This window comes from Diorhabda carinulata, chromosome X (genome assembly GCF_026250575.1).
Source record: "Diorhabda carinulata isolate Delta chromosome X, icDioCari1.1, whole genome shotgun sequence".
Taxonomy (NCBI): domain Eukaryota; kingdom Metazoa; phylum Arthropoda; class Insecta; order Coleoptera; family Chrysomelidae; genus Diorhabda; species Diorhabda carinulata.
In genome coordinates this window covers 53,008,995-53,036,452 of record NC_079472.1, presented here as the reverse complement: position 1 = coordinate 53,036,452, position 27,458 = coordinate 53,008,995, and the positions used below count along the sequence as shown (strand labels likewise).

Sequence of the window (27,458 nt, the reverse complement as noted above, 5' to 3'; positions counted from 1 at the left end):
GCACTATTAAACAAGTGACGTATATGACTCAGCCATTTTTCAATATGATGCCGTAAAATTTTTTTCCTATGGATATCTTAACTACTTAAATGGTACTTGAAACAAGACAGATATGAGGATAATAAATTGTTGTAGACAAGGGATTAATATGTTCATTAATTATAACCACAGATGAAAACTCAGATAGTTTTACTATTTATGTAGTACATTGTTTTAAAATTGTACTTATTACTCCGAGCAGCCAGAAGGGCTTCGATAACTAGAATTTAAATAAACATCACTTCGTGTGAGTTAACTACCTCGGTTTATTAGTTACAATAATGCTGTTATATTAAGATATGAATTTTGTTTGTAATGTCGTTTAAGGAATCACTTCTAGATTTGAATTCTTACATGTGAATAGATCTCCTGCTAAAATATTTTTATGGAATATTCAATTTGGAAAAAATCGTGTAAACAACTATTTGAAGTGAAATTTACTAATCATTAACAAAACATTTAAGGTAGAAACACCGAATCAAAGTTCACAAGTGGCTCTTCTATTATTTATTCCACTACAGACACTCCTGGCAAATGTGAAAAATATCTTTTTGAGTCGAAATTGTTACTGAAACTATAGTACATGCCAAAGAAGTTCAGGTATTTCCAAAAAATCACTAGTTTTTCAAGATAAATATTGTAAAAAAATAGAGTTGAGAAAAATAAATCAAAGATATCAGTAAGTGTATTGCTACATTACTTCCAAGAACTAGCCCATCTCTTCCTATAACTTCAGTTTATTCACCGGCCCTTTCCGTTTCTGCTTATCCATAGCCATTTTTCCCAATTCCTCACCGTTACTTTCTCTAACTCCATCTTCACTTTATCCAATCATTTCAACCTCGGCTTTCCTTTTCCTTCCATCATTTTTGTCTCAGCTTCCGGTCATCTCTCTATCTATATCTCAGCTATTTTAATCTTGCTTTTTTATTATCTTCACCACATTCTGTCCATTCAGCATTTCTTCGCTGTCTTTACTTGTTCTTTTTATGAATATATTATTTTCTTTTTGGTCTTATACATGTAAATGGAAATAAAATTATAGAATAATAGATAATGTTGGCTCATTGAATTTATATAAAATAATCTGCTGTTGTTTATTTGTATTGAAGCCATTAATTTTATCAAATGAGTGAAATATCAATCTCATTGTCGAATACATCGTACTATAACTATTCCTACCAGGACCGGTCAAATGACAAATGTCCAATTTGAATTTCCTACATTCAACGTAAGTGATTCACCTTTAAACTTTACGACATTTGACCGCTAGTAAGATTTATACATTTTTTTAAAGTTTGTTTGATAAGTGCCTTCCATGGTTTACGGCACTTTTTTTATAGTTAGGACGGCATTTTCTGTGATAATTGATAAGAATAGCAGAGAACTTATAAGAAAGTGCTCAGAGGCATTCAGAGTGTTGAGATATAAACTGTCTACTGTAAAGTTATATTCATTTTTTGCAATTCTGCATACGGGCACAGGCAATAAATTTGTTGATAGTGTGAACTTTCGCATAAAGCATTCCACATTTCTTATCGCTAGAATATACCACAATAACGAACGTTTCTATCAAGCTCTTCTCACAAAAGTTCAATAGTATTGAGATCTAGGCTCTAAAGAGGCGAAATAATTTTAATTAACACCCCTTGTGCCGTTTTCTCTTTCAAATATCCTCTGCATAATTTGAAACTATGCTTGGGATTATTGTCCTGTTGAAACATGAATCCGTCTCCAATGAATTCCAAACGAAGGAACGGCATTTTGCTCTAAAAAATTTTTTGTACTATTTCTTTTTCATAATTCCATCAGTTTTGATCGAATCGCCAATTCCATGGCTAGAAAAGCAAACCCAGACCATAATTCAGCCACCAAAATGATAGATTGTTGGTACTACATAGTTTGGCGGTATCTTTCTTCATTTTGAACCTAATAGCTAAAGCTTGGATACATCATTCCAAAGAACTTTTTTGAAATCTTCTTCAGTCCAATCTCGAGGGACAAGGGTCACTGCATCCTTTTTTTGTTCTGTTCGCATCTCTCAGTCACCGTGTTATTGTAGTAGTCATTGATAAAGTTTTAACTCGGATTTTGTCTACTTCAATGGTGATTTCTGGTGCTATTAACCATCTATTGCATTTGCTGGTGACAACAATAAACTTCTTCTTCACAACAAATAATTGCGCCAGGGACATAAGTCTTCAATTGTAAATCAATTTCACGTTCGGATTTGCCGTCATTACATAAAACAAAGCTGACAGATCTCGCTTCACTGTTAACTTCTAATGCTTTTCCCATTTTAAGACGTATTCACTGCAGAAACTACATGCTTTTTAACAAACCCATGTAACCTCATGTGAGAATGAGTCGGAAGCACGTGTTTTTAGATGCTAAGTAATCCTTATTATTGACCGATGGGAAACAAAAGCGATGCAATTAGTTATTAGCAAATCATGAAAAATTATTACGACTGTATCACCTGACTGTAGTGCAGCGTTTGCCGGTGTTTGAAAACAATACATGTTAATAAAAGAATGACTTCTTTGGATATTCCATATTAACAATAGAATATGTAGGTGTACCGGGTGTCCCAATAAGAATGGCTCTCGGCCATATCTCGGGAACCGTTTATAGTACAGCTTGGGGAAAAAATTGTAACAAAAAAGACCTCGAGGAATACCTGGAAATTATGAGTTGTAGGCCCACCGCCAGAGGGCGTAATTAAATACCAAAATTTATAAAATGAATAATTTACAAATTTTGCCCAATTAAGATGCATTTAAACTATGATTATCGTATTCTTGAAGACATTCAGCGTATATTTGATTACCCAGAGGTCGTTGAGAGGAAAACACAATAAATGTTTTGGCATATGTGCAATTTAACCCGCATTTAAGTATTAGAGCAATAAGTACAGACTTGGGAATAAGCAGAACCACCGTTCAACGTATTTTGACAGAATACAGGTAAATTATGATGTGAAAAGATATGTTTCATAAACAAAATAAACCCGCATAATATGATTTTTGGGCATGGTTATATGTTAACATAATAATTTATTTAATTTAGATTCCATCCATATCATATAGTACTGCATCAACAATTGGTTGATCGTGATTACGACAGAAGGTTGGATTATTGCAACTGGTTACTACATATGGTATATGACGACCCTCAATTACTGTCACGTATTTTGTGGTCAGACGAAGGTACATTTAGTAGTTATAGTACGGTTAACCAGCATAATATGCACTATTGGTCACAGAATAATCCACGCTGGATGGAAGAAGTTCAGTATCAGGGACGATGGTCGGTGAATGTATGGTGTGGTATTATAGATGGTCAGATAATTGGACCTTTTATTTTTGACAACGCAATTAACGGGGAACGCTACCTAAATTTTATGAGGGATGAATTACCACTTCTTCTAGAAGATATATCACTAGCAACTCGTAGGTCTATGTTGTTTCAGCACGATGGGTGTTCGTCGCATTTCTCCAGACAAGTTAGAGAATTTTTAGATAATGCTCACCCTGATAGGTGGATAGGAAGTGGAGGACTAACCAGACTTAACCGTCTTAGATTTCCATCTCAGGGGCCAGATTAAAGACCTTGTTTGAGCAATTAGACCCACTACTAGAGATAACAGGATCGAGAGAATACGAAACGAAACAAATAGTGTAGCCAAGAAGGTATATGTTTTCAAGGAACAGGACTTGCGAGAGTTTGGCATTAATGCACCTGACAATATGCATTTATTTTTGAATAGAGTAGCTAATTGCGGTATCTTTGTCCGTTGTAAAATTCATTAGTTTGTGATGGGCCTTCGAAGCTCTTCGTTGTCGTCGCTGTATTACTTCTAGCCAGTTTTAATTCTTAGAATCAAGTGAAAACCACGTGGCGTTAGACAAAAATGTTTTTTTACTGTGTGAATATATAAGAAGCTGGATGTCGATGTCGTGCAGATAAAATAGTTAACTTTATGTTTATTTGCGTTATAAGAACATCTAATTTTATTCCTATGAACTTAAGTTATCTTCTAAATGTATATTGATATCTAGTTGAATGTACATGACAGTATTATATTATCATGATTCCCACTCTTTATTGTCGTTATGATTGCATAAACACGAGAATGTTTTAAATACAAATGGTAAGGGTGTGACTGGTTTTTGATAAAATGCCTTCAAGTCTGTGTTTTTTCTATGACATATTTGTTATAGAATAAAATTCTTTGCTGTTATGTAGTTGGGAAAGAGATTGTTGAACTGGTTTTTTTCAATTGCAGCTTTTCTTCTATCTGTAAGATCATGCAATTATTTTGTAGTTGCCTAAAACTGTTCTGTTTTTGAAATATTTCAAGGATATTTTGGGAAGAAATAGCGCATGACTGGTATAAAAGCAGTTGAGTGAAGGGGTAATGCACTTACCGTATCTGTTTTGTTTGATATAGAATCATCCGCATAGCCTTTTTCTACCGACAAGCTCTTCAAGCTCACGTGCCACTGGCGAGCAGTAATATCTCCACCTGCATCAACCAGCAGATTGACAGATGAACTATGTCATGTGTACACAGGGTTTTTCAAAAAAAGGTGATCCCGTCTCTAGGATTGATAGAAAATTGAAAAATATTTCGGGTTTGCTTCGTAAAAAATTTTTGCAACGCCATCCGTATTTGAGATAAAGGGCGTTAAAGAAAAAAATTATACACATTTCTTATGATTTTGAAATTGAAATTTTAAACGAGTATGTTTTGGAAGCTGATAGATACATTCGATGAATTTGTTTTTGTGTTTGACTTTTTCAGTATTAGATTTCTTAAGCAAAATTTCGAGTGAACTTAAACATCATTTAATTTTACACCAAAAAGACTTTCCTCTTAAAACTCGATACTGTGTACCGTTTTCGGAATATTATGATTATTATCATTATTAATTAGTGAACATTATGTGAATTGAACATTTTTTGTGTGTGAATGAGACCCCATCGATAAAACAGATACATTTAAAAAAACTGGGACTGATGGTTTTCGTTTCTTATAACGTTTCACAAAAATCCAGTGTAATCAGTATAGGATCTTGTTTTTCAAAGTTGAAACGAGGTCACTTTACGCGACAAGGTTTTTTTAATTCTCATAATGCACACTACTGGTGTGCTGAGAATTCACTTGTCAAAAGGGTATCAGATTATCAACACTCATTTAAAGTTAATGCTAGGGCAGGAACTCTAGGTAACAAATTAATCGATTTAAGAGATACTAGAAGATTTAATGATAAACGAGCTAAGATCTCCATTTTTTATGCATGATAGAGCTCGACGGCACTTTGACATAAGGTGTCGTAATTGGTTAGGTAACCATGGCAATTTAGAGGTGCAGAAGGACCGATTAATTGGATTACACAGAGATAAATTCACCTCAAGAATTAAAAGACAGAATTCAAAGTCACTTCAATGATCTCATAACTGACAATCAATCGTTTATAAGATTTATGGACTCTTTAGAAAAAAGATCGATTTGTGTATTCTTTAAAACGAAGGACATATTGAACACCTACTCTAATTAAATTCTATTTTATGTAATTAGCCTTTTTTCAAAACTTCATCTTGTGATTTTTTGTTTAATTAATACATTTATCATTACCTCAAACCAGCATCGGTTATTACTTCATATTTTTCAAATCAAATATTCCGAAAACGGTACACATTATCGAGTTTTACCAAATGTAGCTTTTTATTGAATGATGTTTAAGTTCACTCCAAATTTTGCTTAATAAATTTAATATCGAAAAAGTTATTTTCAATACTACTTAGTATGAACCGTGTAATAGCGCCCTGTATTAGAGTCAGACATGAAAACAAATTCATTAGATGTAACAGTCGAAAACATATTCATATCAAATTTCAATACAATGTTGCCAGTAGTTGCGACAAAATCGTAAAAAATGTATATAGTTTTTTATTTAATCAACTTATATTTTTCAGTTTTCTATTTATCCTAGAGACGAGATCGCCTTTTTATGAAATACCCTGTATGATAGATCTCATAGTGAGGGATGATTCTCCCTTTTTTCCAGACAAAAAAAAATTCAAAATCTATCCGAGACTAATGATTATATTTACTATTTTTCTGTTCCTGCGCACAATGTTTATAAAAATAGTGCTCAACGATTTTCGTTAAACAATCATCGTCATAGTCAACGGGGAAAGCTTACCTGTACAAAAGTTCTAATGAAAATGATCAAAATTCTGAGTACATCTGATTACATCACATCAAATTACGTAATTCCTTACTGGACACGGCTATGGCGCCTCACACATAAAATTAGAAAAACCCAGTTAATGATCTGTTCAGTAAACACGGCACACAAAACAACTGAAATATGCATGTATCCAGCTAGAAATAGGGAGGAATGAGATGAAGAAGAAAGAAAAAATAGACACTTTAATGAAAATTGGGAAAACATTTTTTGACATCACGAAACAAAAATGAAACTGTAATATACTTCATAGTGCCAATTCCACAAAAATGTTCATATTAGCGGATTAAATCCATATTATTTCGAATATCCTTGTCACTATCTCATTTTGGATAACATAAGGCAACTACTTTGGAATTCATAGTTATTCCACCCTTCACGCTTACTCAACAACCATGAATTCACACTTATTCAACAAACATGAAAGCCTCCTTGTTATATGGTTCGGAATCCATTACTCTCAAAAATATGTCAAGACATAATGGGTCAGGTAGCGAGTCGCATCATGAAAATTATCTCATACCGATCTTAATTGGACTTAAGAAACATGTGTAGTAACCTCAAGTAAACATTCACACTTTCTTGTTTAATGTTATTTATTTGAGAGAGTCACTGATATTACACTGATTAAGATAATACCAATCAATCGTTACAGTAACGTTTCATTATCATACAATTGTAATTGAAAACTTAAGTTGATGAGAGATATTTGCATGTTAATTATACCACGAGAAACAAGTAGTGCATTCCAATTTGAATTTATAAACTAATGAATATTCAAAAGTGAACTATAAAAAAATGATGTTGAAACCTGTAACTTTCTGTTTACTTATTCCTAATTACAAAGGGAAAATTTAATATGTTTTCATGTTATTAACTTATACTTCGTTGTGTTAAGGGATAGGATAAAAGTTATATATTGTCAAGTGCTTCAAACTTTGTAATACGTAGGGTGTTTCATATTATTCGAGGGTCATTTTTATAGTAAGAGCCCATGGCGCATCACATCCACGCATTCGGTCAAGCGACATTAGTTCAAGGACAGTCACACTTTGCCAGTCTATACTAAAGACTGTAATTGTAATTTCTTACAAGACCAAAATATTACATAGACGAATATAGCACATCGTTTGACATTATGCAAGTGTGTTACCATTGCATCATGGTTGTCATCCATCAAAATTCCTAACCTCAAACTTTATTTAATATTTTGTGAACAGTTTAAAAATTAGGAAACAAGTAAACAAGGAAAAAGTGGTTAGTGATTCAATGGTGATAATTATAACTGTTGCTGCCTTGTTTTTGGAGTCTAGTGAAAAAAAATGGCATCCTGAAGATAGTAGCTGGCTAGATAGAAAAGCATGAGTTTAGCTATAGAATTAGACGAAAAAACGTACAAAAATTAGTTGAAAATGGATGAAAAAACATTTTAAAAATTCATCAGGAGAATAAAATGTAACATTAGCAAATTAGAAACTGATTTCTCTCTAAAATTGCAAACACTCTATAAAAATTGCATCAAATCGATACAATTGCAAGTGCGAGTTTTTGTATGAAATAATCAGTGGAACTTACGGTTTTGATCAAGAAATATTTCACCTATCATTAATGTTCATAATAAGTTGAGAGAAACGGTTACTAATGATCTCAAAACTTAAGTAGCAACCTTTTTATTAGACACTCAATAAATTAGAGCTGGCGTAATGGAGTTAGATATGCTATGAATTCCAAAGCCGAGGGAGCTCAGAGGCAAAGAAATTTGCAACGACTTGGCTAATTTGAGAGCCAATTAACCGCTGATAGGACCTGAATATGCATTGAGAATCCGTCACTAGCTTATTAAGGATTACTTACACCAATATATTCGCTTTTCCATAATCTTGCCATCAATATCCATTCTGCTAAATCTTGGTGAGCACATTTCTACGATTAGTGCCGCGGCACTAATGAAACTGTGAAGAATAGCCATAGAATCAAAGCTGATTCTAGAATGTTACATACCAATTAAGATGTGGAAAAGGGAAAAAAAGAAGCAAGATCTACTCCTGCAGTCGCATCTGAGCGAAAACATGCATAAGTGAAGCAGGTCTAATTACAGGCTAATTGGAAGTTTTAATACAGGTAAGATCGATTATCTGGACTGCTCCTTCTGTTTAATAGACGAGCGAAAACTGCAATACACATTTTCTATAAATTCCAAGCTACCATGAATACATTGAGAAAAATCCACTCATTTGAACTAGCCAGCGACGCCAGAAGCAATACTGAAAGCCTCCACATGAGGCGCAGACGACCAAGGGCGCTGCAAAAGGCATTACTCAGGTAACTAGAAAGTACAAGATCTTCTGTTATAATACATTCAGTTTTAGATGTTAATATTACCATAACGAGTAATTTGGTTGCCTGATTTAACGATATAACGTTTCTATGATTTTAGTGCCGTCGAATTTCAATCTCTGTATCATCCATCCATTTCAGATCAGATCATTGAGCGAAGTAAGAGCATGAAGTTACACTGATTTCCAGGTGAAGTCTTAGCACTAGGATCTAAATGTTAAGAAGTGTATCAGAGGAGATGTAAACGTTGCATGATTTTAGTTTAGTACTGGTCTTTGGAAAAAGATTGTTTGATAAAAATAATGAAAGATACTAAAAGAGATTTTAATAAAGTTTAATGATTTATCTGTAAAACTTATATATTTCAATTATGTATTCGGAAAAAAGCCTGTACTAATACTTTTCAAGAACGAGTTGATATTAAGTAGCTACCCTCGTATTCCAGAATCAGGTTTAGGTTGTCGTTCTTCGCAGTTAGCGCCGCTACAATTTCCATGCAGAGGTAGCACAAGCTGAATGTTCATTATAAACTTATGAGAAAATTTGGATATCTGGATGTATTTGTATAAGATAGTTACAAAGAACATCGTCAATATATTTTTCAATTGACTCGAAGTTACTGATTTCGAATAATAGGCGTATCACAAAGAAATTGCAATTGACAAAAGTGTCAAGATTTTATAGACGTCTTTCGAATTATCGCAATTTAATTTTTTCAGCATTCCTTTGCATATATCCACACGAGTTTCTCTTTAGAGATTGTCAAATTATGCGGTATCCAACGGGAACAAATCTTTTTGACAGACAAATGTTCATGCAATATTGAATATATACGAGTGGAACTAATTCCCAATTATGCCTCACTCTTAAGTTATCTTACATGACGATCTTGCAATATCATTTTACGAACAGCATCATAATTTTCTGGCTCAGTAGCCGACTTTGGACGACCTTTATGTAGAGAAGTGCGACCATGATTGAATTCGGAAAATCAGCGAAACACGCTGGCTCCAGATGGCGCTTCATCACCAAAATTATAGTAAATCATCGCAAGAAATGTTCGCGGATTAATTCCATTTTTCTTTACAAGATGGATATTCAATGGCAATGTCAGATTTGACATATTCACAACAGTGTGGCCATATCTCAAATTTTAAGTAGCAGCCGTCGTATTAATTGAGTATTAAAACAAAACGACTAATAATAAATTAAAATTGTGGAAAACATTTATTAAGTTTCACCTATTTCCTTTTATCAAAAAAGAAAATATGAAAATTAAGGTTGACAAAAAACAGTGTATTCTTCAGAGACCATCAATAGTTCCGTGTATTGATGGCATAAAACCTCTCTTACGTCCAGAGCAACAAAACAAACTAGTTTCGAATAGTGTAATATAACCTCTTGATGTATAGTTATCGGCTTACCACAATTTGAAATATGTAGAGTCCAATAGGTGACTATTTGTACTATTCTAAAATCGATAGGTAACATTATTACATCAATAAAAAAAAACCTTTTTATTTGAGCATAAATTTTATTTAACATATTCATTAAAAACATTCAAAATATGGCATTCTACATTATACATATATATGATTTATGAAAACATCTATAGGTAACAATAACACAAATAATTTATTTTACAAAAAGACTTAACTCTATGAGGCAAGACGTTTAACGTTCAGTTCATTTTATATTTACATATATGATATAAATTATAATTTGATAGAAGTGATTTAAGTAGATCTCAGAACACATAACTGTCAGAATATTTGAAATACAGTTACGATATTTTTAAAACATCGAAGGCTATCACATTTTCTCTTCACTAGAATATATCTTATCATTTTACACAAAGTACCTACAGGCTTCATTGAAAAGTAAAACTAGTTCAAAATTAAAGTACTACTATTGGGTCATCCAAATATTAGGGTTTACTCACGAGAGTATTTCATTTAATGAGTTTACAAAATTATATGTCATTTCATTAATCCAAAAAACTTAATTTAGAGCTGCTGCTTGAGTATTGGTTATTTTTTTTTGTAGACTAATTCGTTTATATTTCACATTTTAAAACAAAAATGGAATACGCACGTCATTTGAGCAACGACAGATAGGTAACAGCTTCAGTTTTGCTAGAAAAGGAAATAATTATTTTTATGTTCGTCATTGAACAATTAGTGGAAAATTCGTGGTACAAGGTGAAAAAGGGATACGAGTGAAATAGATGAACGTTTTTCTGACAACATGTATTGAGAAACAAGAAGTGTACTGTTTAAAACCTTAGAACCTACCTCAATATTAGTGTTATTCGAAAAAGACTAGAAGTATCCGGACCGGATAATATAACGATTACAAATCATGCAGATTATGATTCGCTATATATCATGCACAGTGGAATACCGATAGTTGGAAGAGAGAGTTTTCCACAGATAAAATTCAAAAATGGCAATAATAAATTGCAACGAGACATTTTGTGGTGGGTCAAAAATGTTTAGGGGCACCTACAGAGCTAGTTCTTATTATTATGCTATCTGAAAAAACTCAATTTCAACTTTGAAATATTATTTAAAATCATGCGAGCAGTCTCCTCTCTTTACATGTGACGACTTTTTTTTTCACTTACGATTTTTTTGAGAAGATGCGGAGTTCAAGTAACGGAATCCAACAAGAGAGCTGATGTATTTGTGGGACACCATTGGCATACCCACTAAATCGTTATCTTATCTCATCTTCGTCCAATCAGGGACGATCTGTCTGTGTATGATGTTACGTTTCTATTATGATATCTCTGTATAGGTAGTAATCAGTTGCAAACATTCTACCTTGTGCAACATGTCCTAGACGATATTATCAAGATTCATGGTTTCTACAGTCTTCTATATAACCTCTCTTAAACCTCTCCAGTGGTTACTCACGAAGAACGTGTCCTATCAAAATCTGGGTAATGTAGAAGTTCACCTCTTAAAACTTCTTTTCGGTATACAATCTAAGGTCTTTTATTCGTCGTCACTTCCATTCAGCTGATTTCTCTTCTGTCCATGGTTATTATCTCGTTAATCTAGTGAGTTTTATCTGAGCTGCTTCTGTATATCCTCTTACGCTCGAAAGCCAGGAGTTCGAAGGGAATTATACCCGCCACCACAAGGCAGCTTGTGCAGAGACAGTCCGGTAGGAGCCGGTGATTTTCAGTCCACCTTGTCTCTGTACCATCGTCATCGCTTTGCAGTATATCTTTATTCTCAGGGCGTCTGAACAAACCTCCGCAACATACAGAAGAATTGAGTGAATTCTCGCCAACAGAAGCCTTCGCTTCTCCGGCCGTGGACCCGTTAATATTTGCCATTAAAGAGCTCAAAAATGTTGGCCTCTCACCCGCATTTCGTGGTGTCTTCCGTATGTGGGACCATTTTCGTATCTAAGGTCACTTCTAAATACTTTATTTTTCATCTAGACTCTATTTCTTTTGTCCCGATCTCAATGGTTCTCTTGTCTGTATCCGTTCCTTGTCAGAAACATCAACTCAATTTTTGCCGTGATGTTCTTATAAGATTAGCACTTGTACGTACACATAGATAGATCTTTTGCTGTATTAAAAAAAGCGCGAAATTCGATTCATTACTGGCCTTTTAACCGTACGCGTAATCAAGACACCATCTAATAGTTGGCCTACTAATTTCAAAAGGGTCAAACAAATGTGCCTGATTAGCTTCAAGAAAGACAATGACAGCCTTAAGTTGTTATATAACTTATATACCAAAATGAGGAAATAAAAACGTCAAACTACTATTGATATAAAGCGACGAATGCAACTAATTATGAGATCGCAAGAACTGGTAGTTCACGAAGTTGATATCTTTCATAAATTGGAATTTTTCTGTTCATTAAATTTGGTGGATTCTAAGATTTTTTAGGTACTTATTAATTATGACCAAATTATAAATAATATTTAACAAAGTTCATAGTGGTGTTTTCTCCTAATACTTCAAAGTACAATGGGAAAGATGTCGTTACAGACTAAAGGATGGAATGTTATATTACTGAAATAAATTTATACTGTTTAAACACTTTAATATGAACATTATGAACATTGAAGTTACCATTTCGGATGAACAGACCGCGTGGTGTTTTTAATTACAGCTTCCACTGAACTCGAAAAGCCCGGTTCAGCACAACCAGCACGGCCGGCATATCGACAATCGCATGGTAAAAATATTGAGAAACAAAAAGTAAATATGGTAAGGTAAGAAATATAAAAAGAAGAAGAAAAATATATAAAATTTGAATTTGATTCGAATATACTCAATAGCCGGGTTATGGCAAAACGTCGAATTTCACCTATTTTCATAATTATATGTCATTTAATTAATCCAAGCAATTTAATTTAGAATTACTGTTTGACTGTTGATTATTTTTTGTTTGGACTAAGTAGTTGATGTTCAACTTTTTTGTAAAAAAATGTGAGAAATATATAGAAAAATGGAGTTTACATCGAATATACTCAATAATCTTCTGTTCCATCCCAAAATATATAGCAAAACAGCATTTTTCGACTCCGGTGGATAATTATTAGGAAAATAGGTGTCATCTTGTGGAATTTGAAGGGTTTCTTCAATATTTCATCCAGTACGAAAATTCAATTGTATCACGCAGTATGGAATGAATTCAAACTCGATTTTCCTCACGTTAAAATCCCTTTTTCCAACATTATTGATTGTCATATTTAAAATGTTTGAGATAGTATGAAATCATTCATGAAATATTTTCCCTAATTCTAATGTGTTCTTGTTTTTTATCCTACAATTGCACATGTTAATTATAATTAGATAAAAATACTCTATGACATGCCTTTTTAACTAATACGCTCATCAATAATATTTCTTATACAAGGATCACGAAAAGGGAGGTACGAATATTTAAACTTTAAATACTCCTTTATCAAGATACAGAATCTTAAAGTTGCGAAAATCCATACATCTACTTAACAAATTTCGTACCGAGCTTTCTTATCAAAAATGCAAAAAGATAACAGGATCAACTCTCCAATTATTTCATTAATTCATCGACCTTTCTATTAATTAGGACAGTGATTAAATAAACTTTTGTTTATTACGTTGAAATGAGTTTTTTATATTAAATCCTACAGTTTTTCAAAAATTTCATTCTAGCACAGAAGCTGAATTATATTTTTCATCATTTATTTTTCACCGAAACACAATACGAGAATGATTATGATAACTAAGTGTGAAAGTACAAATTTCAAATTTGAAAAAATATTCCAAATTTAATTCAAGTACAGCCTCAATCAAAATCAAACTCAATGGATAAACCACGGTTATAGAAAAATGAATTAAATCATAATCTTACAATGAATGATGAAAATGCTAATCATCGGTTTGAAGAGCGTTTTCTATAGCATTCATATGAATAGAAACAATTAATACTTTATAAGAAGATGAATGCTTCATATCGAAACCATTAATTGGCTTCAGTATCTAACGGCAACCTGAAAGTTCATCAAAAACTTCTTCTAGAAATCTCTATGATTTGACAAAATTTGTAGTTTAATCTAACTAAAAAAATATAGAATCCTCGCATCATTTTTCATGAAATTAATTGGAAAATTCCAGTTGCAAACGACGATATCAAGGTTCGAAAGCTCTTGTATTAAATTTATGAGTATTTTTCGTAAAAACTTTCATGAAATATTATTGTTGAAATTTAATTACTTGTCTCTAGCTCGCCAAAGATATTATCCGTCTACGTACTGCGTTATTTTTTTAAATTATTGGAATACCAGTCTTCCGTAACCTTCTCCCAATGTTATTACAATTATTGTTATTATTATATATATACAATACAATTATTGAGGCCAAATATTACTTAAACTTTCGAAAAAAAAAATGATTCGGTCAGCGTCGTAATTGAAAAAGTGATTAAAAGAACTGCTTAAATTTTCAGTTCACTATTGTATGAGATGAAATATTTTGCAAATCAATCAAACAGCTTGCTAGATATTATGCGAATATTATCATGTTCTCCATATTAAAATGCTATTTCACATGAAATTACTGTTTGAGAGATCAACATTACTATCTCAATCACATATCAATATTTATCACCCCTAAAGCCTATCACCATCAGAAACTTCCTCATGAACATAGTTGATTATAGCCTATTGTATACAGAAGTGAACAAGAAGAATAAAAAAATTATGTTTATTCAGAATTATTATGAAAAAGACAAAACAATCAGATGTTGTCTAATCATTAATTAGCAACTTCTTCATCTATTCATCACGATATATTTTTAAAATATCATACTTCTATTCGTTTACCCACTATTTAGACAACTTATTTCGATTGCCATTATTTAGATATACATTTAGTTTTGTAGAAAGTTTGCTTTACTTAATACTACAGAGAAGATCTACCGCAGCTAAGGATGAGCAGTATATACTATTGTAGTGTCCTTGGAATAAACACACAATAGCCACACAGATCGTTGACTTCCCAGCAGTTAGCAAAGCAATTAGAAGAATCTGGAAGAAACCAGATCAAAAGACTCAGATGAAAGATAGATCTAAATCGGCAGCGAAACAATCGACTGACCAGAATGAAATTTGCTATACTATACGACAACGGGAATGATTCTATTTGGCAAACTATTTGCTCGATGGAAGGAAGAGACTGAATCTTTAAAAACATCAAAGTTAACAATTCAATATTTATTCAATACTATTTTTGATACAATAATGATGAGGGGTGAGATTTGTTTGGAGTCATGTGCAGATTTAGTTGTAATCGACGAAAACTTTTAATTAATGCATGATAATACTGAATAACGCTGATATATATGCAGTCGATTTACCAGCATTTTCTGAAGACGTTAATTAAATTAAGAATAATTAAATGTAGATATCGCATTAAACGAAATTATATAATGAATAATATAATACAAGGAAATATCTCCTTGTTCGTAAATATTCTGTTTGATTGGAAGCTCACGTTTCATTATTCATGTTAACGTATCGGATATAAAGAAAAAATTTAACCTAGAATCAAATCATCATTTACAAAAAATTGTTAAAGTCGGTCAAAGGGTTCAAGAGAAAATTAATTACAAACCTCGTTGAGATTGAGATAAAAACCAGTTCAAATTCCTCTCCATACTATACGGTTATAACAATTTAGAAAATATTTCAACTGAATCACACACCATTTTCAAAGTATCAAACTATTTTTCATGAAAATGAAATTTGTATCAAGAACCAATACTGGAGTTATTGCATCATAATGTTGTAGTTTTGATAACATATTTATTAGAAGTACATTCAAGTCGTTCACAACCGTAGGAATCTGCTAGAAAATCGTACTTAAGATTCTTACAGAACAAAAGTTGTATAAACGTAATATGAAACTAAGAGCACGTGCTTTTAAGGCCAAGGGCCACGAAAATCGTGATATTGCTGGTGTTATGGAGTTTACTAAGTACATTCATATAGTTATCAAGAAAATAATACATTTTGGAATATACTAAAGAAACAAAAAGTACTAGTTCTGTCGATTTGATATAATTCATGTTATTATACCTTCATGTGATCGTTTATTTCTCCAATGAAAGTTCAACCCCAATTTTAAAAACTGCAATAATATGCTAATCTAATTAAATTCTTAAGTATTCAATTATCAGTAACAAAGAAATTAAACAAGAACAAGACCGTTGAGTGAATATATTCTGCAAATATGTAAATCAAAAATTCATCTATTCTATCACATAAGAAAATGAATCATTTTTATCACAAAACACGTGATAGTGAACTTTTCGAGCTAGACCTAGAGAAAAGCAGGTGTCTTAGAGAAAGATACGTGAACGGTTCGTTGGTGAAAGCTGGAGAAGCTGATAAACTGATCTCTCTGAGTGGAGTATCTTTTCAAAAATATCGAGGAAGCTACTAAATTTATGTTTATTAGTGAACGTTTTGTTCAATAAAATACAGCGAGCTGAGGAATTGATTCGAAAAATTTAAAGGAATTACTGAATATTTCTGGTTAACTGTTTATTCAGAAATCTGATGGAGCTCAATTGATATCTTTGTGAGTACTGTTTGTTGAAGAAAATTGACATAATGTATTTGGGAAGCCTACTCACTCAAAGAGGCTGAAAGACCTGGTGGAGTAATAATGTCTCAGGTGAAACTGTTTGTTGAAGAGAAAAGAACAAGTTCTAAAATCTCTGTGTGGATTGTTGAAGTTGCTTGATGAGATTATATCCTTGAGTAAACTGTTAATTGGAGAAATCTCCAATCACGAATCACATTTTTTGTTCAGGAAAGCTGAAGAAGCTGCTGAAATAATATCGCTGAATATGTTATTCAAGAAATACGTCAATTCACGTCTATTCTGCACTATTTGTTAAGAAAAGCTGAGGAAATAAACAAAATTATGTCACTATAAGTGAAGTGTTTGTTCAAAAGTATGAAGTCGCTGATGATCTAATATTACGCACTAAAACGAGCTAAGGAAAAAATAATATTTGTAGCTGAACTGTCTATTTGAGAAAACCGAAGAAATTGCTCAAATAATATCTTTCGGTTCTGTTTATTCAAAGGAACTGAAGGACCTATTGAACTAATATATCTCAGAATAAGGTTTGGTTAATCAATTTGCTGAAATAAGGTATCTGCGTAGAAACGATAGAGAGACTCATGGAATTACGTTTCTAGGTAAGTTTTTTATCCATGAATGAACTGCTACAATTATCTCTATGTGTAGATAGTTTATTAAAGGAGCTACTGAACTCATCTGAGTGATCGGTTTTACTCACGGAAGTTGAAAGAACAATTTCTTTGTGTGAACTATTTGTTCAAGAGAATAGAATAAGCTGTTGAACTGATGACTCCGAGTGAACTGTTAGTTAAAGGCAGTAGTAGAAGATGCCAAGGTTCCAATATAAGCTCGAAACTGCTTCAAAGACTTTAAATTCATAGTTGAAAGAGAAGTTGTATATTCAATATAACTATGACTCTAGTCTATCCTTTCTGAACAATAAATAAACGTTAAGAAATAATAGGGCATCCGACTACACTTAAAAACTTCCTAGACTTCAAACGTTTTCTAAATAGACGTTACTACGATCTCTCGAAGGGAAGAGCACCAAATAGAACTATCGTCTAGACGAACAAAACACAACGTAATCCAACACAAATAACTTCTCTATTCCATGCACCTGTTTAATCTGGGATAAAAGTTAAATACCATCATCACGATGTCACGTTGGAATATATTTTTTTTATATAAAGGTACAGGGGCGAACAATCTAATCGAAAAGTTTTTAATGCAGGAAACATTCTACTTGATATATTTAAATTGAATATCAATTTGGAGATAATAAGATTAAGACGTATATTTTAGTTGATCCTACGTACTTCAAGCTGTTTTTTTTAACTGTGGGCGAGTGCTATAAAGTGCCCACTCAGGATACAAATTGTTTATATAATTTTTTTCGGGCTGTTGTTATTGTAGTATAAATTTAATACGTATCCACAACAAGCTAAATCCTAATGCAAATTATGCTAATTCGCAAGTATACAGGGTGTGTCTCTGAATGGATAGTAACAAAATCTGAAGCATATAAAATGAGCTTGATTAATATGAATATTTCGTAGATAATTATCATATATATCTTTATAATCTATTTTTTATATGAAATAATTTCGAAATTTCAACCCTATTTCGGTATATATTTAAGTATTTCTATGATATTTACAAATGCTATCACTAGTAAGTCCAACGAAGTAATATTTCATAAAACTAAAAAAAATCTGTTTAAATCAAAATATTTCACTTGAAATATTTTCAAAAAAAGTCAACATGTGAAGAAATTCAATTTACAACAGGAATCAAAATTTTACACTTGTATCTTTATCCATAATTTAGTTATATAGCACTAAAAATGAGAAACTATCGCCCTTTTAAAAAAATCAAGTTGCAATGATATAAAAAACCATTGAATTTCAAGTGAAAACTCATTTTTATTGTGGGACAATGGTGATAATTCACTAAAAGGAGAGTAAAATTACTTAAATGAGTTTAAAAGAGGAAAAAAATCAAAGATGTAGATTTGGCGCCATATTTCTGATTTATAGATTATCGTTGGTTTCTAAAACCTCGAAATTGCTGGTAATCTCCTGAGATCTATCATTAGTTTGCCAGTCACAAATTTCTTCGAAAAGTCCCCGAAGCGCGTCTGAGATGTGGGCTTTCAGTTTTTTGATATCTTCTATCTTTGCAATTTTTATTGGGACTCGACCTTGGTAAGCCTTAACCGAAAGTGGAGAGAGAGTATCTTTTTTTATGTTAGCTAGTGAAAAGTTATGATAAATAATACCATTTATTGTAGTGCAGGCTTTAACACATCCTTATAACTTAGATTCATAAACGAACAGTACTGATTTGAAAGCACATTTTATCCTTCTTATCTGTGTTTTTTCCTTTCGTTTCTTGTGATATACATGATTTTGTATAAGACTTATTTTGTAATTTTTTGAAATCTGAAACTATGTCAGATGATGTAACCCCTTGAACAGAAAACTTATTAAATCGTGATGAGTTTTGCAAAATTATGCGAGTTATTACATGAACATCAAAAATGGGGTTATGTTTCTTTAAAGCCTTAGATATCTCTGCTACACGGAAGAAAACTGTGGCCGCGAACATGGAAATACTGAGTGACCCTCTAGAAATGACCTAAATCTGTCAGGTATAAGCAAAACCTTGACATCGCTTAGTTTTTGTTTTGCCCGAACAGTTATCACTGAACAGACGAAGCTCAGTGTATGGGCTTGGTACTGATTTTTGGTATTCATTAAGAAAAGAGCAAACCTCATTAGGGCTTTTTCATGCTACACCCTCTTGGTACAAGAGTAATGTTGTGTTGGTACTCTTAAGATTATGTATCTCAAAGCAATTGACAGACTACCTGAACGGGAGTCTTAGGAATAGATACAGTTTTCATATAATCAAATGCTAACGACAAAATATGTTCTTCATGTTTTCCTTCTTGTGATTGTTCGTGCTGAGTAAAATTTTTTACTTCTTGATTTATGTAGCATAACCTCTGCAACTGCCGCTCGTTTAGCTACATTATTGAAAGTAGGACTTCACATCAAGCTTTCACATCGTTTCAAGATTTAGATCAGGTGATAAATAGAAGCTTTTCTCAACCTTGTAATGAGTGCAGAAATTAAACAACAGAATCCTTAGAGGAAATGGCTTACTCCTTTAAAAAAAACTCTTCTAGACTTGCGCCCTTTTAAAGTAAACCAAAAAATTTAAATGCTAATTTGACCTATATCCATTCATGATAAAATCGCCCTTTTAACAAAAGTCGATGTATTCTGATCTTTAGACTACAAAACCTAAAAATGGAAAAAAATGGACTTTAAAAAACCAATTCAGTTCATGATGTTTACAGTAGTGTCTAGATGCCAGGGTGAAACTTATCGTCACTTATCAATATTTCTATTGGAAGTTGAAATTTGATGAAATGTTCGGCATTCACTAGATTGTTAAAACACTTTGTATTTAATTTCTCATTCACCATTCATAGATTGATTCTTAACTATAGAGTGCTACAAATGGTTTTTTGAATGAGAATCCTTTTGAGGTTTCAATCCATTATGCAGAATACTTTAAGATATATGGACATGTTTATATGGAAATCGTAGGTTAATTAACACTCTGAACCTTATTGTAATAACTTTCATTTTTTCACTGTATAATTTGATCCTTAGTAGGTATTTTGTGATATCTCTTAATAAACCTGCTTGATATTAATCTATTACATTCTACTAGTGAGTCATTGTCCTTTTTATTTATGTACCTTGAAATCGACGTAGCTCTAGCTTGCATTTCGAAGGTTTCCTCATAAAATTAAGAAGTATTTGGAATGAATGTTGTAAATTATGTTTTGGAGAATATTTGAAGAAACCACACTAGCTAGTCTTATATCAAAGAGGTATCCTCGCACATGGTTATCTAACAATACACGTCACCTCCACTAATAATTACGGTGGAGACATTTCTATTATGAAGCGTTTGATAATGAAGCAAAGATTTACATCTATTTTTATGGAAATTTGCTTTATCTTTCTTCCTGAAATTCACATTCTATAAATGAGCTTTTTACGGATTCTTTCAATCTGTCACGACTAATGTCTTGCTGTATTGGAACCAAAGTTGAGATTTGTAGATAGATCGATCATCTGCATTAATTAGCAGTTTTTTCATTTTATTTTCCTCAATCACGACTATTCTCATAACAATTTTTTTAATTAGATGTTAGTTTCTCTACTTCCGCAAATGCTTATTTCTTGGGTGCCTTGTGGTCTAAAAATCGTTGATGATAAACTTAAGACGCAAACAAATAGCATTTGTTACATTCAACCGATACTCAAATCTTCTCCACCATTTTTTTACATATAATCTAATTATGTTAAATATTTTTCATTTATTGTAAAAATCTGATGAAGCGAATCTAAAAAAATTAAATATGCAAACGGTAAGCGATTGATATTATATTAAATTTTATTTACACATATTATTTCTCAAATAAACTTGATGGAATAACTTTGTTCTGTACTTGGAATGTAGTAAATGCTTAACAGACATTGAAAATACACATTCGAAGAGCCTACATGCTCCATAAAAAACAGTGTGCTCCATGTAAAAAAGGAATTAATTTTGAAAAGTCCGAGTTTCCGTTATGTATATAGAGTTATCGTTTTATGTTACAAAGTTCTATAAGTTAAAATGAAATTTTATGAACAAAGGTTCATATCAAAATATAAGCATTCTCATTTTGGTATTATGTACAGATTTCAAATGTAATTTTGAGATCTTACCAATGAATTGAACCCCTCTATTTGTAATGGAGACTAGCTTGATGTATTATTGAGAAAAATCACGTACTTTTATCAAAAAGCTAACTCTCATAATCTCTTGTCCCTTTCTCGAACGTGAGCTACAGAAATATAATTCACAAGATTTTGGTTGAGTTGCCTGGATATACTAGCTTTATTCAAAAAATTCTCATGATTTATGTTAATTAATTTTAATCTATTTTATTATAATCAATAAGCATCAAACATTCTATAATCCGTAGATCCGATTATATTGTTTCTCTCACCAAATATTGAAACTTTTGGATCTCGTTTCACCTTATTAAGAAATGAATGAACCGTTGAAATAGCTAGAACCGTTGGTAATACTATTATCAACGATTTCATTAAAATAACATCAAAAATTAGACAAAATTGTTTGATTTGCAGTTAGTCACTGAAGACGATAGCTTACTTATCGAAACGCACATCATACGTAACAGTGAACAGTTCACTAAGAACGTTCAGTGCTTAATCAAGATTTTGGGAATTGTAGGATGTATGGAACAATGCAAATGAAATAGAATAAGAAAATGCATGATACGAAGTGAATTAAACCAACAGAAAGATGTAAAACATGAGTACCTAATCAAAAGTAATAGAAAATATCTAAAGATCTATTGAAGGAAGAAAGAAATGTAAGGATTAGTGAGCGACATATACAAGGATAGAAAGCAAAAATTTCTTTTGATTCTGATGAATTCACCGTCCACCCAATATTGTTTGCAAATTCTAATTTTTGAATTGTACAACGTGTCCACAAAAGTTTACACCACATCTTTATTATTACTGTTTTAACTAAATCAAGTTATTTGCAGCCCTCTGGCAAGAAATTTTTCCACTCATGTACCAGTTATGTCGAAAATACACAATACAATAAGAATTATTAACGAATTTAAATTAGAGAGAAAAATTGAAGATGAACCCGACCAAAAGTGGAGCACTGAAGTTAAGATGTTGCTTCTTTTTATAGGTGGAAGAGTTTCAAAGTTCCACCCATATAAATTAAGGCCTATTTATACAATAAAATTTAGAAATTACAATAAGAAATTAGATTTTTGTTCTCTTATCCAAATAAAAAACGAATATTTGTTGATGTTCAAAGTTTGGTGTATACTATTAGGCACTATCACATTCTTCCCTTCTCTTTGCTTCATTGTTTATGTGTTTTTTTTATCAGTGAATTCGCTATCTTGTTACACTAGCTTTATTTGAATTTAAAGGTATTGAAGCACCTCAAATTCTTCTCAAACTTCTGTCTTTTGTTCCTAATACTTATTTGTATGTATATACAATAATCATTTCCTCAATTTGTCATTTCCTAGACCTTTTAATAAACTAATGCATCTAAATTTTAGATCTCTTTTAAAATTAAATTTTTTTCGATAATTTTTGGAGGAAAGATTAAATGTTTCGACTTCTCTTTAAGACTAAAAGAAAAGTTAAGACGTCAAAATTTGTCTTTCTTCCAGAAATTATCAAAAAAAGATCAATTTTAAAACAGAAGAGACCTAAAATCAAGAACATTTAGATGTATTAATACAATAATTATTTAAATAGGTGCTATAATTTCGAAACGAAGTTGTTATTTGACAGGATAGCATTTTTTTTAACAGTAATTTTGCTTGTACTATATACAGAGTTATTTTTTTCATTAATACATAATCATCAATAATTTTTCTAACAAATTAAAAGGTGAATTTATATGCTATTGAAAAATATCATGTACAGTACCATGCAAATCATTTTATGGAGAACATTTTTTCGTAATGATCATAAAAATTGTCATATACTGTGTAGATATTGTATGTAAATCAATATCAGATAGTAACATAGAATTAAAAGGGTTCTAATTGAATTAAATTAAAATCTGATTCACAAACTACATGACTTAAAATAATTTTAAATATAAATTGGATATAAATATTTTCTTTATCTATTCAATGTATGCATTAGGTAATTATCAGTTTTATCCGAATGACCAAAGTGTGCGCCTGGTTTTTATCTATTCGAATATTCTTCTCAAACTATTTAAATGCCGAAAATTTCGAAGATAATAGGTTCTCTATCCGAAAACCCAGTTATATAATTTTCAATTTTTTTGTTTTCTACTAAAAAATACTGTGTTCTTGAAGATTTACTTACATCATATGTACATCGATTTCTTAGAAGAAACTATTCAATTTCAACACATTCTTTAAGGTTTAAACTAAAAAATTACTTGTGAATAAATACGGAATTGAGAAACTATTGTCTCAAATCTAACGTTTTCATAGTAATTATAGTGATTATATGAAATAATACGTTAATTAGAGCATTATCGATTTTCTTGTAATTTACCTGTGATTTTTTCCTAAGAAAGTGATCAAATTGATTGATTTAATTAAACACTAAAATTATAAGGACTCACTAGTTGTTACGTTAATAGAAAATCACTAAAATCAGCAGGTTCTAAAGAATGCTCAGTAAAGTCAGTATGTAGTAGTGCAGGTAAAGAAGGATCACCGAAATCCACAGGTGATAATGATGGTTCCGGAAAATCAGGGGATGTGAGCAACGATCCCGAGTGATCTGAAATCGATTCTCCGTCCGATTCAAGAAACAGACAATCAAAGTCACTATAATCAGATAAAGATTCAATTTCGGTAGAGCCATTCAAAGCTGCGCTTAAAGTCGAAATATATTTCATGGCTAATCTCAGTGTAGTTATTTTTGTCAACTTCTCGTTAGCACCAGGTATGTGGGTCGCCTGCATGTGAGGTATTATCCTCCTCAATGTTTCAAAAGCTTGATTAATTTCCCTCATTCTATTACGTTCTCTGGCGTTAGCGGTTTTTCGCCTATATTTACTTAAAGGTGCTGCTTTTTGTTTAGGTTTATGCGTCTTACTTTGTCGGTGAGTAGTTTCTCCTAAGGATTCTTTAGCGTTTTCTGTTACCCTCCTCAAAGATCTCGGCCTAAGAGAATATTTATCCTCTTTTGTAGGAGCAGTATTCTCGAAATCATGATTATTGTTGTTGTCGTCCGAAAAATTTATTTCAGGTAGTTGCGAGCTAAGACGCTCGGAAAGATTACTGTACTGTAGTAACGAGTTCATTTATGTCACTTAAACACTTAACAACACCAAAAATTTGATTATAAGTAACTTTCGTGATTGACTATTGGAGTCTTCTCGTAAGATTCCGTTAAATTGATGAAAAGTTTCTGTTCTCACCGACTGTTGGTATCGTCCGCGAGTGGTCAAGTATCGGAGCTCAACTTTTAATACGGTGTTCACCGGATGAAATCAAGCTGGTTACTGGAGATTTGTCTTGTGTGTCCCATCAGTGGTAACGTAAGTCCCCACCTGAGCACACGCTAAGACTAACATTATACAATACATAACATGCATCAGGCGCGGAGAAATGATGAATTGGAAGATCAGTGTGAAGGTGGAATAAACGATGATAAAGATCTTAAGCGTGAATGATTAAGAGCTCAGATTATTGTGAAATAATGTATGCGTATCATTAGCAATGCCACTTTTCGGAGAATTTTGCACAATGGTTTTTGTTTCTGACGGTTTGGACTACATAATCTTTGAAAATTATATTTACAAATTACCGAATAAAGTTTACTTCCATTCGTTCCCCCAATGATAAAATAAAAGTCCCAAATTGTATAATTTTGGAAAATAACTAATATTCCATTAGACAGTTTTGTTTCATGAATGGCATTTACAAAAAAATTTATCCTTTAATTTGATAATATTTATTCCTTTTAATGATATTCACTGAATAGATATTTGAATCAGTTTAATCACTAAAAAATAACAAGAAAAGTGTGGAAGCGGAATTTTTCGAAAAAAATTCATGAATTCATGAATCATTTAGTACCAAGATTGATCCAAATTACATGGAAAAAATATTGTTAGATTAATTAAATTTAGAAAGATAAAAATGACAAAAAAACCTGGCCGCTAAGGCTTATAAAATCAGTCACAATAAAAACAAATGGAATAGTTTTTGAGCAGATTAACAGCTAATTGAATGAAATTCTAAAAAAATCAGCCAGAAAATTCAGTACTTCGGAAAAAGGTGGAATATATGGATGAGGAAGGAATAAAAAGTAAAGAAATAACAAGTACTGTAGGTCGTTGAATTAAAGGAACCAATTATAAAAGAATGGATGTTATATTCATGATAGGAGCAGAGATATTTGGTGATGTATGAGGGCTGTCGGAGAAGCTTCCAAACTAACAGAGGAATAAAACATTTTTTCTCCATGGAAATATTAATTTTTTAGCATAGTCTTCTTACAAGTATATAAACTAAAAATAGATGTTAATATATGCAATAACATCCTTGTCTGATGGAAATATCTTTCCTACTTGAGGATTTTGGAACAGGGAAAAGGCGCTGTATATTTGTATAGCAATTCGTGAACTTGAATCATGGCGATCACCGAAGAGTGAGTAGGTGCGTTGTTCTGATGTTTTTAATCAAATACAGTCACTTTTTTAGAATGTCTCTCTTCACCTTACCAAGTAATGATGCGTGGCACTGTTTTGTTATTGTTTTGTCTATTTGAGGATGGTCTATGGGCACAATCCCATGACTATCGCAAACATAGTCACCATCACTTATCCCGCCGATGTAAACGTCTTTGGGTGCAAAGGCAAGGAGCAAACCTGGCACCCAAGGCGCAGATAGCTAGATCCATAGAAACACCAACTAGTCTGGCATCCAATTCTTTTCCCCCAGATACAATAAAAATAAGCAAAATAAGTCCTGGTCCACTAAAAGTTTACATATATATGCCAAGAACATGCGAATTTTATCTCACCTAAGGAAAGAAACATGATCGATCCATTGTGAATGATCTAAGAAATAAGGCTTCTTCATCGAGCATAATCTCTACTTCACCTGATAACCTCAATAATTACTTTGTGAATGTAGCCAAAGATTGATCAAATTCTATAACTTCTCCTCATGATCCGCTTTCATATCTCCCTGATGCGAATGCTCACACAGTTCCTTCGGCACAAGTGTGATAAGCCACCTCACAACGATCTTCATGGAACTCTATACATAGATTATTGATATTACGAAAAATCGATTTATCATAGCTATTTTATGTGGAAACTTTTACTTCCGGAGATATCGGAAGTGGCCATTATCTCAGCAAGGCTAACAGATATCGAACCATGGATAACTTTGTTCGATCTATGTGTGTATGAGAAGTCATGGTGATTAACGCATATTTCCTTGTATATATATACAATAGAATGTGGAGTGCCCCGAGTCTCAGTACTAGGTCCTATTGTGTTTCTTCTATTTATCTAGACATCAATGGTAAAATAAGTCTATTTGCAGACGACACTAGTTTCTCTTGGAGCAACCCTCTTCTCACGGCACTTCATAGGACTATATCCGGTAACCTAATCATCCTTAAATCATGGTGCAATTCTAATCTTCTCTGTCTCATCGTTTCTAAAACTAAAGTTTTATCACATAAAAATACATTGCTGCCTTTTTTATCAATTAACACCACCATTGACGTCGTTGAATCTGTAAAATTCTTAGGATTTGTTGTGAACAATTCCTTGAAATGGGAGTTTCACATTACCGCCTGTTTCACGTTGAGATCAGTTTTCAAAGAAATGAACCTATCCACTTTCTTGACAGTTTGTTATGCCCTTATTAATTCGCATCTCTATGATGCCCTTTCCTTTTAGGGTACGTGTAGTGCGACTCAACAAATCTAACAAAAGCTGTTAGATATTTACTCGGGCTAAACAGGAGGGCTCACTGCATGGACCTCTTTAAAAGATTAAAAATTCTGACTCTGTCTTCCTCATTCATCCGTTTGCCTAATTCGCAAGCACGCTTCTCCAATTTCAGAAA

The 27,458-nt window shown here is 32.3% G+C and overlaps 1 protein-coding gene across 1 annotated transcript; it reads right to left on the bottom strand.

Annotated features, from left to right (window-relative positions):
* Positions 1–18,472: 18,472 nt before the first annotated feature.
* On the bottom strand, positions 18,473–24,867 carry LOC130901037 (helix-loop-helix protein delilah-like). Its single transcript, XM_057812108.1, has one exon. The coding sequence runs from the start codon at positions 24,668–24,670 to the stop codon at positions 23,990–23,992; it is 681 nt and encodes a 226-aa protein (XP_057668091.1). The 5' UTR covers positions 24,671–24,867; the 3' UTR covers positions 18,473–23,989.
* Between the last annotated feature and the right edge of the window lie 2,591 nt (positions 24,868–27,458).

What these genes read in the sequence shown, in the direction of transcription:
- LOC130901037 (XM_057812108.1), bottom strand. Translation starts at nt 24,670, where the DNA reads ATGAACTCGTTACTACAGTACAGTAATCTTTCCGAGCGTCTTAGCTCG.